At 35.7% G+C, this 18,906-nt stretch overlaps 1 protein-coding gene across 1 annotated transcript; it reads left to right on the forward strand.

The window, feature by feature from the left end:
• Positions 1-2,231: 2,231 nt before the first annotated feature.
• On the forward strand, positions 2,232-14,995 carry LOC128092947 (rho GDP-dissociation inhibitor 1-like). Its single transcript, XM_052708157.1, has 5 exons — positions 2,232-2,725; positions 7,586-7,767; positions 7,831-7,940; positions 7,999-8,113; positions 13,097-14,995. The coding sequence occupies exons 2-5, from the start codon at positions 7,587-7,589 to the stop codon at positions 13,291-13,293; spliced, it is 603 nt and encodes a 200-aa protein (XP_052564117.1). The 5' UTR covers positions 2,232-2,725; position 7,586; the 3' UTR covers positions 13,294-14,995.
• Positions 14,996-18,906: the final 3,911 nt, after the last annotated feature.

Here is an 18,906-nt window from a genome sequence, read left to right on the forward strand (position 1 = left end):
ACTACTGCAGTTGCAACTGTTGTCAAACGAACGGGGTCACTTTTTAGTTTGACAACCTCTTTACACAGAGCTCACCTTACTACCAAACGTTTGGTTTGATAGTAAATATGAGTCCCGTTTTAAAAAGTGATAGTTCATCACTTTTTAGTTTGACTTTTTCAAACCAACGGGGAACAAACTTAAAAAAGTGTCAAACGAAAAAGTGACTTACCACCGGGGGTTGAGTGTATCCTGAAAATATGGTGTCTTCGGGAATTTTTTTCCAAATATAATGAAGATCTAAGTTCCGGAAATTGGTAAGAATAAGGCTTTCTAGGCCAAGTGAAAAAAAAAATAATATAGTCATCCCCTCGGATGATTCAACAAAAATCTTGACTTTTAAATCAACAAAACGTTTTGTTGATTCAAATATGCCTTATTTTTCTGCGTGATAATTGTGGGATGTTATTGAGCTTGAGTTTCATTGGTTTCAGTGTGTGAAGTCATTATTTTGTAAAAAAATATGTGCTCCTGGGGAGAACCAAAGTTTGTTTACATCCGTAAGAAAAAAGTGTTCCGAATTTGTGGATTTCAAGGGTCAAAGTTTTTCTTTAAAAACTTGATATAAAACGTAAAAAATTACAGCCGGTCTATGCATCAATCGAAAGATCACAAGAAAAGCTTTCACATGGAGGTAAAAGCAAATCATTATTTTCAATTATCGATTTGCTATGATTTTTTGAACATTGACCGTTTTGTAAACTGTTCCGAATATGAAGGATGACTGTATAACCCAAAAATGACAAACTTCTCGTCACAATGTCCTGATGCAAACAATGATCGAGCTCGAGCTGTCACAGCCCTGCTAAGTAAGTTGGCTGATATATCGGGCGGTCAGTGAAAATAACCAGGTAGAAGTCACCTGACAAAAAACTTTTGCTAGAAAGAGATAGGAAACCTGATGCAAACAAACGTCCAGCTGTCATGTTGTATTGTGAAGGCAGGCAAAAATCAAAATACGAGCGCAACCTGTCAAAGCCTGTTGCGCCACAGGCTCATGTACACGCTTACGACAAATCACTAAATTTTTGTACGGCGCAACAGATTTTTTTCGCGCTACAGAAGAGATGCGCACTTCGGTTTGGTGGTGCGCGGATAATAAACATACTTTGATTGTGTTGGTAAATTTCTGAATAGAAAGCCTTATTGGATAGTTATTGCTCCTTCCACAGGTAAAATCTGAAATAATTGCCTTTCTCCATACATTTCGACGATTTTTCTCATACTAACTTCAAGGGCTTAGAGAGAGGGGTACCCATGATCAGAATGAGCTCAAATTTGAAATTTAGCCTCGATATGGGCATTAAGGTGTAATATGGTTGTATGGAAAAAAATAAAGTTGTCCAAATTTAACAAGCACAGCAACTTTTTGGTTCCTTATAGGGTCCTCAACAACTCCCCAAAGTTTGGTAACGATTGGTTAGTCCCCACTTTGCGCAAAGCGATTAAATTTTCTATACAAATGTATGGGAAAAATCATTTTTTGAATTATGATATTTAAAAAATCCACGTTTCACGCCATATGAAAACCGATACAGCGTGTTCAAAACTCGTCTAAAACGTGTTTTTTTGATCGAAAATCACGTTTTAGACGAGTTTTGAGGACGCTGTATTTTCTTTTAGGAGCAAGTTAGCACCATATTCTCTTCGGGAAAGTTGTAGAGCACATTCCAGAGCATCCGAATATGAATCCGGTTTTGATATAGCGTGAAACGTCGATTTTTTAAATATCACAATTAAAAAAAAATGATTTTTCCCATACAAATTTGTATGAAAAATTGAATCGCTTTGCGCAAAGTGAGGACTAAACCAATCGCTTCCAAACTTTGGGGAGTTGTTTAGGACTCCAAAAGGAACTAAAATAATGCTGTGCTGGAAAATCGATTTTGATATTACACCCTAATGGGCATATCTTTGATTTCAGGGAGTAGCCCCGAGTTAGTTCGGATTTGGACCACCCAAGTATCGGGACCACAATCGGGACCGGATTCAGTGGCAATTATTGTCGGTCTTTGGGTGTACGGTTCGTGGCCTTTGGGTGTACGGTTCGTGGCCGGTACAAATTTTAACCTAACATTTTTTCATGTACGTACAATCCGCAATCCAGCAAAACGTCCAACTCCCCTCAAAGTGCCACCCTGTGCCGCGAGGCGGGCTCGCACGCAAACTGTCAAAATTATTCAAAAAGCTGTCAAAGAAAAAGAACAAACCACCACCAAGAGGACACCAGAACATCAGCCATATTTTTCGCAAAATCCTGCTGGTCAGAATCTGGTTCGGAGTGTGTTTTTTCGGATTGTCGTCGGTGCTTCTTTTTTCGTTTACTGTCTCCGTGCCGTCGCCGCCGCCGTTGCGTGACATCGTCGTGGGGGCGTAGTTCCTTGGTTTTGGATTAATTTGTGGTGCGAGTGTTTCGCGTGGTTCCTCTAGTTTTGTGTTGTTGTATTAACCTTCGGTTCTCCGGTGGCCGTCAAGAGAGGGTGCGTTCCAGAACCGTCGTCGGTGCCCGTTTCAATCTCAGTTTTGCAGTGTGTTCATACACGCACACGAGCACGGTTTTACCTACAGCGAAATCGTAGCGCAGTTTTGTCTGATTAATCATCGAGCAGCGACGGAAGTCGATATCCGGAAACTCCAGATTCGGTGCAGTCACAAAATCAAGACCAGAACCTTGCGAGTAGTTCATGTAAGTGTGACATTAATTTACGACGTGATTCAGCTTTTTTTTTCGCAATCACAAACTTATCAGAAAACAGGGGAATCCCACTCTGTTGAAGAAAATCGGTGCCCAGGACTTCGTGGGTGGGGTCACCGGAGCGGGTGTTCCGGTGGGAGGTCGTTTCGGGCGGTGGAGGCGGCGTCATTATCTTAAAATTAGATCTGTCTGCCGTGGCGGCTGCTGCTGCTCTCGACACAATATGAGAAAAGAGAAGAGGCATGCAATAAAGCGAAAAAAAAGTATCAAGAATATTTGGCTGGATTGGCCAGCTGCTGCTGCGGGGAAAGGAAGGTGGGTGGGGTGCCGGGCCATTCTGGCCGATTAACGGGTACTTGTGGGGAGCTGTTTCTGCTGTTGGGTGCAGTGCGAATTATTTAGAGCTCTCTACTCGAAAGTAGGTGCAAAAGGTTTTTTTTTTTTCGTTCTTTTGGCTTTTATTTTATTGGTTTGAAACATTACACTCTTCTAATATCCGACCGCAGATGTGCGGCGTGTACGGAACGATGGAAGGGGTTGGGAGCATGAGTCATGGTGCAAGTATTTTTTCTTGTACGCGTATCAGACGAAATTTCCACATTGTCGTAGGCTTGCTAGGGAGATAGATAAATATACAGCTTGTTGATAAGTAGTGGAAGTGGAATAGTGAGCTGGGCCCTCGTAAAATATTTATTTTTATCATTGATAATACCATCTTTTTATGTGTGAAATGTGAAATCATAGAGATTTGTCAATTGTAAAACTTGCTAGATTTTTATTAAATTTTTCCATTAAATTTTTTTTTTTCATTTACATTACATTATTTAGGATAGGAAGACTAAATTGTAAGATTTTTTTACAAGAACTAGACAATCTATCGTCAGAATGTTTATCATTTATCAATTCTAAGAAGAATTAAGAATTTAAAAATTTAATATTTAAGAATTTAAGAATTTAAGAATTTTAGAATTTAAGAACTGAAAAAATAAAAAAAAAATAAAAAAAATTTAAGAAAATGTTCAATACATTTGTACCATGCTTATTTTATAATTTTCTAATATTCTAATTTCATAATTACAAAATATCATAACTTCATAATTTCATAGCTTCATAATTTAATAATTTCATAACTTCATAATTTAATAATTTCATAGTTTCGTAATTTTATAATTTTATAATTTCATAATTTCATAATTTTATAATTTCATAATTTTATAACTTTTTATAACTTATTCCATAATTTCGTTTTTTTATAATTTTATGAAATGTGTAGTTTTCCTAGTTTTAGAATTTTGTCCTAAAATAGGGTCCTAAGCCCTATGTAAGTTTTGATGCACAACGAATAAAAACACGCTTAAAACCATTTCTGATCACTTTTTTTTTGTCTTAATGCAAAAAAAAAGAGGACAAGACAACATTTTTTCGATGGATCAACTATGTTCCCCTTGGAAAGAGCTGTCAAGTAAGACCTTTTCTGTCAAGAAGGACCGCGAGGCTTATTTTTCAAAATCGATTTAAAAATCCATTTTAAACTCTTTGTGGTCGTATAAAGGATCATTTTACTCAAAAAAATAAGCTTTATCGCTGTAAACAATAATATCAGCAATCTAAGTTTCATTTTAGGACCCAATTAAGCTTAGATTGCTGATATTATAGTTCACAACGATAAAGCTTATTTTTTTGAGTAAAATGATCCTTTATACGACCACAAAGAGTTTAAAATGGATTTTATTCAATCAATTTTGAAAAATTAACCTCGCGGTCCTTCTTGACAGCTTTTTCTAAGGGACTATAGTTAATCCATTGAAAAAAGGATGTTGTCAACTTTTGTTTTTGCTTTAATATAACAAAAAGTGATCAGAAATGGTTTTCAAGCGTGTTTTTAAAACTCTAAGACCCTATTTAAGAATTTCTAATTTTCAGTATTTTTTTATTTTAGAAATTTTATATTATTGATTTCTTAATTTTGTTGGTGTTGAAAATTCATTTCCACTTAATTTTGCCATCTGGACCACTGTGCACTGCGAGTATGTACCTTAGGATGGAACAAAATGGTCGAATTTTGCGGGCATTTTGGGGCATGATTAGGGAATGTACTGAGCCCGAGTCCCAAATACGAGCTTGATTGGTTGCGACAGGACGCTTTGACTTTGAAGTTTAATTGGGATTTAACCCGTAAAATCGGTGCGTTTTGGTTTTTGCGAGCTCATAGTTCGAAGGGAACAGCTTTGCCGAAGAGTACAAAAAGATTCATCAAATATTAAGAATGTTGGTACAGCATTTATAACACCACCGCTGAAAACATCAACTTTTTCTTCAAGCGCTTCTGGCAACCATCCGCATGCTTGGTTGCATGAGCGTCGCGACGCCTACCCTGAATCATTTCTGCCGTCGCAGCAAGTACTGCCAGAAGAGAGTGAAGAAAAAGTCACATGAAATAAGTGAAATTTCCAACCTTCATGTTTTCATTAATTTTAAATCTTCTTCTTTTGGTAAATGTTTAGCTCGAAGCCCGCCTGGTGGCGGGGTTGGGTGGTACTGGGTTAAGATTTATATTTTTTGAATGTTTGGTTAGATTTTCTTTACCGTGTTTCAACTCTTCTCTCTTTTGTGATTGAGAGAAGTACATTAGCCAATTCAGCTTGTGAGAGTAGAAGTAGACGAACCTCTTTGCATTCTTGGGCAAAGTTGTTTCCTGGATCAAAAACTATGAGCCCTTGAAGTTTTTTTTTGAAAAATATGAAAATTGCTGAGACATTTAAAAATATATCCAAAACTAAGATGTCATTAGGTTTAGTGTGGCAACCTAAGCTGACATTTTTCAATACAGTCCAGACTTGATTATCCGAAAGCCTTGGAAAAAAAAATCAATTTGGATACATACTAGGGTGGATACGTTTTTCAAAAAGTTCTCGGATCAAGTTTTAGTATGGTTCCCCTTGTAGGGCATGCCCATAGGGACTTTCATGCCAATAATCAGCTCATTTGGTTGTAAACTGGCTGCGCGCATCAAAGTTAAAGTTTACATGGGAATTACTATGGGAAATTGGAACTTTTTGTTCAAACGCTCCTACAGGTCTGGGAAAATCACGCGCCAACTTCTGGTATGGTCAGGCTTATGGGGAATGGTCTGGAGAACACTTTTCCCGAAGAGAGCATATGGATTCGTTGTCCCTAGACCTGGCGCATCGGCAAACAATCCGATGTCTCCGGAATCAACGGTTTTCCCTCAAAAAGCATAAAATTTTCCTTAGCATGCTATGAAAGTTTGATGCACACCGCGACGCCATACGTCAGGCAGCTACAACGTGGGGGAGAAACGGCTGGAATATTCAATTGCAAATCTTCTTTTAACTAGAAAATGATCATTTCGAGTAATCCTGATATTATGGGTGCATTTTCATAACTCCAGAATTCATGTTCTTGAATTCATGTTACCGGTTTAACTTTGACACGAATTATTTTTCAGCAATTTTCCGTTTATTTTTGATGAAGCAACTAGAAAAAATGCTTGCTTACTTGAAACAAAGTGCCTCACATATTTTTTTCATAAATTCGTAATGAAATCTTTGAAAAATTTGATGTTGAAAATTCGATGTGAGCGGGACAAAAATTGAATTATTGTTCGACAACAGTCAGTCGAATTCAGAATCTTTGCATAGCAAATTTGTATTTTTTTGCAAATATTTCAACCACGTTGTAGCTGCCTGACGTATGGCGTCGCGGTGTGCATCAAGCTTTCATAGCATGCTAAGGAAAATTTTATGCTTTTTGAGGGAAAACCGTTGATTCCGGAGACATCGGATTGTTTGCCGATGCGCCAGGTCTAGGGACAACGAATCCATATGCTCTCTTCGGGAAAAGTGTTCTCCAGACCATTCCCCATAAGCCTGACCATACCAGAAGTTGGCGCGTGATTTTCCCAGACCTGTAGGAGCGTTTGAACAAAAAGTTCCAATTTCCCATAGTAATTCCCATGTAAACTTTAACCCTGATGCGCGCAGCCAGTTTACAACCAAATGAGCTGATTATTGGCATGAAAGTCCCTATGCTGCCCCTGATCGCATAAATGTCCCATATGCATTTTCATCGATTTCGAGTTATTGATGCAGTTTGGTTCAAAATCGTGTGCTCTTTCAAAAGAGCCTATAACATCCAGTACTTTGTTCTAAAAATCAGGAGAAAATCCAGTTTTTTCGCGAAAACTTAACACGTAGCCTTATGTATGGGACAAACTTCAAATGCGTTTTTCTCAGCTTGCTGTTTTTGCATATGGGACATTTATGCGAACATGGGCAGTATGGGCATGCCCTACAAGGGGAACCATACTAAAACTTGATCCGAGAACTTTTTGAAAAACGTACCCACCCTAATACATACATTACATTTTTTTTCTTTTGATTTTTGATTGTCGAGCTTAAGTATGACTCCTAAACTACTCTAAAGTGATTTAGAATTTTTAAATCCAAGACGGCGGGGATTTTTTTTTTTTAATTAAATGCATTATGTTATTTAACAAAAATAGTGTTGCAGAACTCAAATTTGATGTTAAAAACAAGAAAATGAGAACAAAAACGAAAAAAATATAAGTGAACTACCGTCACCAGGGGTGACATTGGGTCTGGGGAATGAGATTGAGTCATAAAAATTTCAGCATTTTTGTATTACCCAATCTCACCCCCTAGACCTAACGTCACCCCTGATGACGGTACTAATGTAACTCTGAGTAATTCGATCTAGTAATGATACCTTTCAAAAGACTAATGCATAGGTCCATTATAAGTTTTGTTTTTACAGAAGGCATTTGTCTGTTGTGTTCATCAATTCTTGAATATTTTCCACGAATTGCAGCATGTCCGCCGAGAATGAGGTCGTTCCGCCGGTTGAGGGCGAGGAGGAGCACGATGCCAACTACCAGCCACCCCCGCAGAAGACCATCGAGGAGATCATGGCCGCGGACGCGGAGGACGAAAGCTTACGAAAGTACAAGGAAGCCCTGCTCGGCGAGGCCCAGTCCGAGAAGATTATCTTCGGTGTGTGCGAAAGACCGGTAATTTCTGGAGAATAGATTTTAATTTATTGTTTTACTTTTTCAGACGACTCCGACCCTCGCAAGGTGATTGTGAAAAAGCTTTCCCTGCTCGTCGCGGACCGTGACCCGATGGAGCTCGACCTGTCCGGAGACATTTCGAAGCTGAAAAAGAATGTAAGGGATTTGTGACTAGACTGACAAGATCAACCATTAACATTCCATTATTTTTAAGGTCTTTGTCATCAAGGAAGGAATTCAGTACAAGATTCGGATCGATTTCGTCGTCCAGCGGGAAATTGTCCACGGGTTGAAGTACATCCAGAAAACCTACCGGATGGGAGTACCCGGTAAGTTGACCCTTTTTTCGAATATCCGCTTGGTGTCAGGTTAAACCGTGATAACGCCGATTAAAATGTGGTCTTTTTTTCTTAATTAATTTCATTCCTCCTTGCCTGCCACCACGTGGTGCGTGTCTGTTGCCGGTTCCGATTGTGGCGAACCAACAAACGCGGGACCGCATCGTTTTTCCGTTGTTTTTGCCTCTTTGAATGTGTGTCTATCTTTCCATATCTCGATAATTGTGTGCAAAATCAAATTAATCCTAACGTAACGTAGTGGTTCATGGTAAGCGAATGCTTTTGGTTTGTTCTGTTGATTCTAGAATAGTGCATCGCTAGGGTTAACAATTTTAGGTCGCATTTTTGCTGGTGGCTTTTCGATTCTCGCTTTGCTTTGCTGTATCTGCCGTCTTATCGCCGTAGTTGCAACGACAGCTAGCTTTGATAAGAATCGATAACTCGAGTGGTTTGAGTTTTTTTTTTCGCTTGCTGCTATCTAGTCAAAATCGGTTTCTTTATCTAACAGCCAGTTACACTTGAGCTTAAGACACTTGCATGTTACGGAATATAACTGTACTGCCGCTCAAATCAAGTCCGTCCCATATGTAATTTCGTCAATTTTGAGGTAATGATGCAGTTTGGTTCAAAATCATGTAAGCTATCAGAAAACCTAATAAAATTTAGTACTTTGTTCTAGAAAACCGGAGAAAATCCACTTTTTCGTGAAATTCTAACACGTAGCCTTATGTGCGGGACAAACTTGACATGCGTTTTTCTCGGCTTGCTGTTTTTACATATGGGACGGACATGATTAGAGCGGCAGTGTATAACTGTGTTAGTACGCATCTAACTTGCTATTCATGGAATACATTGAGTAACCACTTTGCATAACATTGACTTTTTTTATTCTTTGACCCATAATTCCAAAAATAAGTCATACTATAAAATAAAAACTAGCTATATCCACCTATGTGGTTGGTGCTTTCCTCACTCTTCACCAACAATTGGTGTTCGATGGGTTTAGACACAAATTTCATCTAGTTTTTTTCCTCAAATCTGCAATAAAAAAGTACACAAATATCAATTAAGAGGTCAAAACTCGAGACAGGGTTGCCAGATCTTCAATGTTCAATGTCAAGTCGGGAAATCGGGAAAGTCTGGAAAAAGTCGGAAAATCGCCAAAATCCTTCAAAAATCGGGATAAAGTCGGAAATTTGTGATTTTTTTTGTCAAAAAGTCGGAAATCTCACGCTTACTTGTTTGAAAATTATTTTTTAACTCTTGATTTTTTTTCTAAATATTTTGTACAATTTAAAAATAAATTCACTCACTTCTTTAGTAACTTACTTTACATTTAAGGTTCTTTTCAATTTAAGAATGAAAAGATTATTTCTGGGCAACATTGGAAAGGGGACATTAAGAATCCTAATACATATAAGACGCAGTTTTTTTTTTATAAGTCAAAAGATTTTTATTGATTTTTGTACGGCACGAATGCCATTGCAATGGTAAAGTGTTATGGATGATTTTCGACTGATCTGTAGATTTAAAAAATCAAGCGATGTTTACATTAAAACTATCCGACGTTTCGACAATACCTGTCGGTTACTTAACAAGAGGTAACATCTTACTTAAAACAGCAACTATGCTGATGAAAAACTTATATAAAAAGAGAACCTAATTTTAACGATTATGGCAAACGTAAAGTTATGATTCTACTTCATTTTGTCACATTGCATTGATTGAATATTTGATAAAAGATCCCAACCTGAATTTGGCAATGGTTTCTTTTTCGTGGTAAATATTCTTAATTCTTTAACTAAATTCATTAAAAAAAATTTCAATATTTTTCTTTTGAATTTTTTTGTGAGTATGGGTTATTAATTATAATTATTAAGATAAAGCTTGATTTTCAGTTATCGGAAAACTTAACGTTTTGAAAACATGACAAAATATAAAAAAACCAATCCACTTCAACGACCCCCGGGTCTTTTGTGGTCTCTGTTGCAAGTTTCTGCTCATTTCAAGGCGTCGGAACGTTATGTGTGGTGAGTCACTCAAAACCTCTTTTACGCTAATGGACTGACGTTTTACTTCCCCATCCGATAGAAGGCGTGATCAGGCAAATCTCGTCTCGAAAAATGCCACCGGGTCCGTCTGGGATTGAACCCAGGCCATACTGGGATGAGAGGTTACCTCGCTAACCACTGCGCCACCGGACCCGGCTGTGTATGAAAAAATATTGAAATTGCAACAAAAAAAATCCAATTTGGGGAAGACAATCTAATAAGAAGTGAGTACTGAGCAAGCAAGTTTCTATTAAAAGTTTTGCAAAATTAGATGTTAAAATAGTGAAAATCTGCTAATTAGATGGAGTTAGGAGCGAGTGCTTAACCTGCCAAACATACGAAGATTTCCCCTAAATTTGATTTAAGTTATTGCAAATATGTTTCAAGAACTTGTATCTTCAAACATTTCGCTTTTAAGCAAATTTCAAGATATTTTTTTTCTAAATTCCTTGAAATAACAGTAATTATGTATTGAGCTTTTAAAAAAACGGAGTATCAAAAACTATACGTTTGCCCATTTTGAAAATCAACATTGAAATTATAATTACTGTTACGCTTCCGGTTATTTTTCAAAGAATAATTGTTTATGGTTCTACTCTGAATCAAAATAATATTGTTTTTATGAATTAATAAGATATGCCTATTATTTGAATTTCTGGAATAGTCGGGGAAAAAGTCGGGAAAATGAGATTTGAGTGCAACGGTGGCACTATGGGTATTTCCATAGAAGCGAGTGGCCAAAAATATTTTTTTACTTTTTTGTGACTTTTTTGTGTTGTTTGTACTTATTATAATGAAAACAAATGAAAATTGATATTTTTTCAAAAAAAAAGTTAAATTTTCGATTTTTTCATATATTTGAGCCCACATGCATTAAAGTGGTGAATTTTAATATTCTTGCTCTGTCTATTTGATGCACGGAATGGCGGCTTATGCTATGTTATAGTTTCTGGTTTACTTTCAACCCCCTCCCCTTCCTCTTGAGTTAAAATCCACCTCTCTTTGAAGACCCCCCCCTCTCCTTCCCCACCAAATAAAAAACGGTGTTTGTGGTGTTTTAGAATTTAAGACAGTTTATGGTACTTCTTCTATGGGCTATTTTTGTAAACCTCGTTTTAAAGCTACAGAACAACATGCGTAGTTTTTCCCTGAGTTGATCATGGGATGGTTCTGCAATGTTGTAATTCTTACAAATATACTCGAAAGCAGTTCTCACGTTTTCAGACTAGTGCTTCGTTATATCGTAGAGGGACACTACGGTATTATTATCCATATTTTCAAAAGAACACAACAACTAACTGATATGAATATTCGAAGAATTGTTTCTGTAAAATACTTAGCAAAGGTATTTCGAATTTTATAAAACGTACCTAAACGTGGCATAACTCAAAAAGTGCACATTTGTGCACTTTGAAATTTGGAGACAAGTTAGGACATGGTTCAAATTTTAAGCTGGAAAATTTTCAGATCGCGAATATATATAATGATGCAGGAAAAAAAACATAAACAGCTACATAGTACAACTATGAAAAATATTTATTTTTTGTCATTAAACATGTTTTTTCTTTCCATTTTCAAATTTGAAGGTCTGTCATTAAATGAATTTTGATCTTACAACCTTCAAACTTCGAATTTATCTTAGTTAGAATGCTTATTTTCGAAAAAAAATACCATGAAAATAATTAGAGTGTGTCGGTTTTTTGATTTATGGCCGCCTGATACCCATTAGGTTTTACGCCGACTCGATTTGGAGGTTAGAAAGGAGTGCACTGTTTACATGGACTTAGCACAGTTCGATGCGGTCGTCGATTTTGTTCGGGGAAATTCGTCGACAATCGACGAAGATCATGTAAACAGTGCACACGAGCTGTCAGATGACGTCACGGTGTAAAACCTAATAGTGGGTGGGTCGTATGAGTGATCCGGACATGGAGTTATCTAAGCCCGCTCTCACGCACACTTGCACACCATTTGTTTTGCTAGCGGGTACAACATTTAACCTTCATCTTTTTCGTGTACGTACACGCAATACATGCGCACGTAGATAACTCTATAGTTTAATACATTTAAGTGAGATCCGGCATCAAATAAAATACATAAATATCACTTTAGTGGGCATAACTCGAGACAGTGTTGCCAGATCTTCAATGTTTAAGACTCGTTGGAAAGGTTTTTCAATTACCTAACCAACTATGTATAACATGATGGTATTTGAGTTCGATTAACTAACATCCGGAAAAATACAAAAACACATTTTTATACATAACTTTTGAACTACTTATCGAAACCTACGAAAAATCAATAGGTACGTATGGGACCTTAAATCGAATGCAACTAATTTGACCAAAATCGGTGCAGCCAAGGCTGAGAAAACTCAGTGAGAATTTTGGAATTTTGGTACACACACACAGACATTTGTTCAGTTTTCAATTCTGAGTCGATAGATATACATTAAGGTGGGTCTACGAGCTTTCTCTGAAAAGTTCATTCAGTCTTACCTCAGTGAGGAAGTCAAAACAGGAAACTTGTTGCAATTAATTATGTGAGAAAGGCATCAATCACTATGGTAATGTAATCCTATTAAACCTAATGGTTGCCATAATTTGGTCTAAATTTGATTTTTCTAAAGCACTTCAAAACTTCAAAATAATGGGGAGATAAAATTCTAGCAATACATTGGTAAGGTGCCATATCAATCCAAATAGAAGTTAACTGCTTAAGTAGCTCGTATATTATGCATGCTAACACAACTGCATCTACCAGAATGCTTCTAACACCAAAACTCACCTTCTAGGAACATACATTGATAGATTTAGACAGTCCGAAACGTAAACAATTTCGTTTTCCAACGCTTTAATGTAAACATATCTTTTCCTTCCAACCGTTTCCCTTCTTCTCCGACCTTGGCATCGTGCTAAATCAGTGGACAAAATGACGCAGATGGTCGGCTCGTACCCGCCCAAGAAGGAAATCCAAAGCTACACGACCCCGTTCGAGGAAGCCCCGTCCGGGATGATGGCGCGCGGCACCTACTCCGTGTCCTCGCTGTTCACCGACGACGACAAGAACGAACACCTCAAGTGGGAGTGGAGCTTTGAGATCAAAAAAGACTGGCAGTAAGAGTGGGCGGGAATTTACTAACGAGAGTGAATTAAAAGTATGCAAGATGGGAAAAAAGTAACGTACACAGTGTAAAGTAAACATACAAAAGCTGCATCAATATTACACGTTTATACATAATGAAAAAAACACACACATATTATATACAGAAAAAAAGTGGGAGGGAAACAGGAAGTAGTCAAAGTTGACGGTGAAGCTGGAACAACCTTTAGTTGCGTGCGCGGGTCTTTTTGCAGCGATCTCGGACTGTTAGAACAAGAGAGAGAGATTATTATTAGTGTGGAGCAATCTTCGTGGATGGATTTTATCGCTTTCAATTGTAGCCAGCAGCAGCAGCAGCAGGTCTTACTTCTATTCTTTACTTGATAGGAAAGTGGTTCGAACCGGTTGAAAGTTTGTCCGGTTCTGGACGCGTTACGCGTTAATGTGATGCTTTCGCAGGCGGTATTAAAGTATATAAATATTAAAAACAAAAACTATGGTATTAAATCGTTTCCCCTTTGTTAGGCGTTAACTCACTCTTGCTCTTGATGGATTTCAAAGTTCCTCCCAAAAATCAGGGGAGCAAAACCAAATTTTCCGTTTAAATCCTTTTCGCATCGTGTATCGTATCTTCATCACTTCCTTATCTTAGCTGTGCATTTTGTACGAGATGATGATTGTTCTGCCAAAAATGAGATGTGCTTCAAAAAGCAATAAAAAAACCACTGTAATACTATTTGTTCGAAAAAAAAAGAACGTTTATATATCCAAAAGTGCTACCTTTTTACACATGTAAGATTAAGGGTTAGAATTGAGAGCAACAACAATAACAAACAAACAAAAATCCTAGCTGAAACACATAAACAAAACACCACAAAAAAGTCGTCGGCATTTGGGTCTGCTTTTCGTCTGCCTGCAAAGTTGTGCAGAAGCTCTGCAGTGGGCGGAGCCTGCGATTGCAAAAGCTCTGCAGTGGGCGGAGCCTCCAACTTCAAAAGCTGTTCAAGAGCTTTTGTCAAGCTCTGCAAGCATGGAAAAATGACTCAAAGCGAAGAACCAACATAAAACAACAACCTTTTTACAACCATTATTATACGCGAGATGAATATCCTGTAGGGACGCGAAAGCTAGTGGAACAAAAAGTTAGAATTGATTTTCATATAAAAAAAAAAAAACAAAAGTTGGAGACCGGTCGTGTAATACCCAGGCGGAATTATTGGCGCTTTGCTAAATTAGTCTACGGTCTCTCGTTTTCGTGAGTAAAAAGAAAAAAGAAAACCCTAGCCAGAAGTTGCATTTATATGACATTGTTTCTTCCTTAATTGTGTAACTCGTAGCTTTTCCAACCTAGTATTCTTGTTTTTTTTGCTAACTTTAGAAACGAATTTGCTTCAATTTGCATAATCTTAAAACAAAAACGCATTTTACCGAAAGCCATACACAATAGAGAACAAACATAGAAACAAAAAAACAAGGTTACAATTCCTATACTCAAAGCAAACGCGTTGTATGAATCAGTATAAAATCACTATTTACAATCAGTCAAATGTGGCGACGTCGTTCGCGGACCGAGAGTTATTCCAACCCGGAGAGGACCAGTCAGTAGCAAAATCACAACCACACAAACAAATAACACAGAAATATTAGCCCCAGGCAAGAAGGTACATTAAAGTCAGTTTTGTGCTCAATTTGTTCGAAACAAAGCTAAAAAAGTTCCAGACGATTGCGTTCTTTCTTGCTACTTTCTAATATCACAGTCCATATTTCAGCTAATCTGCGTTGATAAATAATTCATTTTTTTGGGTTCCTGGAGGTCGTCGTGCGTTAAGCGATGAGAATTGCAAATTTTCTTCTCCCTTTAGGCTGGGAGTTCTCTTCAAAATCGGATATTTTCGTTTGCTTTCTGGAAACATTTACTAAGATGTCTCGTCTTTTCAGTTACACAGCTCTTAACCAACCCTCTATCGCCCATATTTTTGTATTGAAAATGGATTTTTCAGAAGGTCCAATGAACAAAAATGGTTTTTTTTTGTGTTCTTGAAACCGCCTTGAGTCAGGGTTATTCAAAAACACCAAAAATGCAAAAAAATGGTTTTGTTTTGTTTGAAGGGAATACATAACATCATATTTTACATTTGAAAAAAAAAACTCCAGAATGCTTTTTTTATTTTTTCCTTGTTTTTTTTTTGTATGAAAGTTTGGATAATCGAATCATAAGCAAAAAACATTTTTTTCGTATGTCTTTATTGTCTTACTTTTAACATAAAATTCGAGTTCTGCAATCCCATTTCAGTCAAAATTTGAATGGTTGATTGCCTATTAGATTACCAAATGCGCAATTCTCTACGATTTTTTTAGGCTTGTACAAATTGTATTGTTTTCGTCTCAACCTAGCCCCCCCCTTCAATTTCAATGTTGGCCCGAAAAATCAGGGGGAAAAAAATCAAAACACTTTAAAATTTCAATGAAAATTCAATTGCAATCAACTGAAATCAATTTAAAATACATTCCCCTGCGATTAGAATTATTTTTAGTATGTTTTGATGGATTTTTATTTTCGTAAAATCTTACATTTTTTGAAAACTAAAGATTGCAAAACAACTGAACTAGTGTAAAATGCTTTTAAAGACACTTGCAAATGTTGAAACTATGGCTTGTTATTTCAATATTTATATTTTCATACATGCAATTTTTTGATCTCATCATTTGAATATTTTGGAATCAAGATAACATTTTAAATTGGCTTAATATTGAATTTTAGGCCCTAGCAAACTTCAATTTTCCTATTTCTTTAAGCCACTGTATCTTAGTAACCGGAAGTCCTATCTTCAATGACTCTTAAAAATTTTACAGCAAATTTTCTGAACCTTAAATAAATATTTTCAGAAATGGTCACTATTTTTAAAAATCGAAAAACTGCAAATATTTCGCTGAAATAAAACTTTTGGTGGCTATATCTTGTAAACGGGGCACTTTATCAAACAATCTGTTTGGTACTTTTCGATTGCAAATTTCATTTTACATAAAAAAATTAGGTAAAACTAATTTTATGTATAACAACAGTCTGTGGTATAACATTTCGATATTTTTCTAAGCTCACGAGTTTTTCAAAAATTCAAACTAGGCAACAAAATTTTTGACCATACAACTCTATGGATTGAATCTCGAAAATAAAAAAACGATTTTGGGAAATTTAGTTTTTTGTAAAAAAAGTTAATTAAAAAATCGGTATTTTTTCCGGTTATCTATTTTTTTCTGAATAGTCCTCATCAATACCTACAACTTTGCCGAATACACCAAATTGATCAGAAAATTTCTTCAAAAGATACAGATTTTCGATTATTTACGTACCATTTTTGTATGAACAGCTGCCAAAATTGTATGGAGGCTTGTTTTGGCTGATTGGTCGAACATTTTAAATATGTATTCATTTTTTTTATTGGTCCAATCATCAAGCGCAGCTGGATTAACAATGACAAATGTTTATCATAACTAAAACATGAGTTACTTATATGTATGCAGGGTGACCACTCAAATCCCATTTTCAAATTCCCGACTTTTTCCCGACTTTCCCAGAACCTCAAAAAATAGGTATTTGTTATCTGAAGAATGATTTCATTTCAAAAACACTTTATAAAAAGTCAAAAAAAACTACTGGATTTAAAAAAAAAAATCAGACAATTTAAGTAAATAAATATAATTTCAATTTTTATTTTTAAAATAACCAAACATAAAGTTTTTTTGAAACTTCGTTTCTACTGGCAATGAAAATGATGATGACAAAAAGTTAAAGATAACAAAATTTTAAATTTTATTCTTATGTTTATATTTGCCATACTTTCATACACTTAGGAGCCCAGGGCGGCGAAGTCCTTGTAGATAAAAAAAAAGGAAGACACTAGTGGTTGGTACTAGCAATGGTGGCCGACAGCTATAAAGTCAACTTCGTTCGTTATATTTTTTTATCAAATCTTTAGATATCTTTTCACTTGATTAAAGTTATTATTTTTCAAAGAATTTAAAAAATATCAATGAATTTGTTTAAAAGATGTTTTATGAAGAATCCTTCAAAATTTTATAAATTTTGCTATTTAATTTTATGAATCAATTTCGATTCATCGAAGTGCCAGTATTAAAATGTTGTATGTTCAATAAAAACTTCAGTTTGACAACACTTCATATTAAACCACTTATTTCATACGAATGATTCTTTAAAAAAAAGTTCTCTAAACTTATTTGTAATAACTCAAACAAAATCTTATTAATTTAATCAAGCCAATGCAAATATTTTTTTTTTTCTCGCAAAAAAAAACATGATAAATCTTTTACAAGCTATTGAGAATACATTGTTATACGTTCATTAATAAATTTCTTAACAAGTGAAGGCTTTTTAAACTTCGTACAAATTTTGAATTTTCAAAGCACAAAAACGGAAAAAGATGTAAAACTTCAGAAAAACAATATTTTCGTAAATTCGTTAGCCTTATTTACAATTTCAAGGTTTTGAAATATTTTTAAAATGTAAAACAGTTTTTCCATTTTGTCATTCAGTACAAAAAACGTTTGTATTATTTTCGATATTTAAGTTTTCCGAAAACTGAAAACGAAGCTTTATCTAAAGTCTATCACACAAAAGTTTAAGGGAATCAAATATTTGGAAACAATATTTGAAATGACTGAATGAACGTTTAAACAAATTGACCGCAAATAAAAACCATGCCAAACTGAAGTTGGATTCATTTTTTAAATATTCAGCCAATTTGGCAAAATGAAAAAGAATCAGAATCATAACTATACGCTGGTCATGTTGTTATTTGAAGTTTATGTTATCATTTGTTCGTTAACTTAGTCAAAAATAAATAACAATCTTTTTGTTCATAAAAATTGGGTCAAAAACATGCCAAAATTATCATCTAAAATTAATTAGGATTTTTAACGTCTTATGTCTTAAAAGGCCTATTCATTCTCATAAAGATTGAAATAAGGAAAGGAACCCTAAATTTGAAGTTCGATGCTAAAGACGAAATTAGTGAAATTATTTTCAAATGTGTACAAAATATTTTAAAATTATTCAGGTGTTTGAAAACATTTTTCAAACGGCTATGCTTGAGATTCCCGACTTTTCCCGACTTTTCAACAAAAAATTACAAATTCCCGACTTTTTCCCGATTTTTCGTGGATTTTGGCGAATTCCCGACTTTTTCCCGACTTTCCCGATTTCCCGACTTGAGTGGCCACCCTGATTATGTATGAAACCAAAAAGGGTCAAAAATTCGCTATTTTTCACTCAGTTGCAACGTTACGGAGTAATCGATGTGGCAAATAAAAAGTTCGCTTTAAAATTAGTTTTTCATAGTCACTACATGTATAAAATTCGAAAAATAATGTTACGTTGCAACGCCGGAATGTGGCAAAAATAGTTTTGAAACATCTGCCACTTTTCGTTACTCAATTGTAACAATTTTTGGGACATGTCATTTTATGGTAAATTTAATGTACTTTCCAAATCTGCAACAACCCGGAAACGACGACAAAACAAACAAAAACGCAAAAGCAACTTTTTTTTGTAAAATTACAATAACTCGTGATGGATACAAGCAATCCCCTTATGTTTATGCATCACTTTTTTAA

Source organism: Culex pipiens, chromosome 2 (assembly GCF_016801865.2).
Source record: "Culex pipiens pallens isolate TS chromosome 2, TS_CPP_V2, whole genome shotgun sequence".
Taxonomy (NCBI): Eukaryota; Metazoa; Arthropoda; class Insecta; order Diptera; family Culicidae; genus Culex; species Culex pipiens.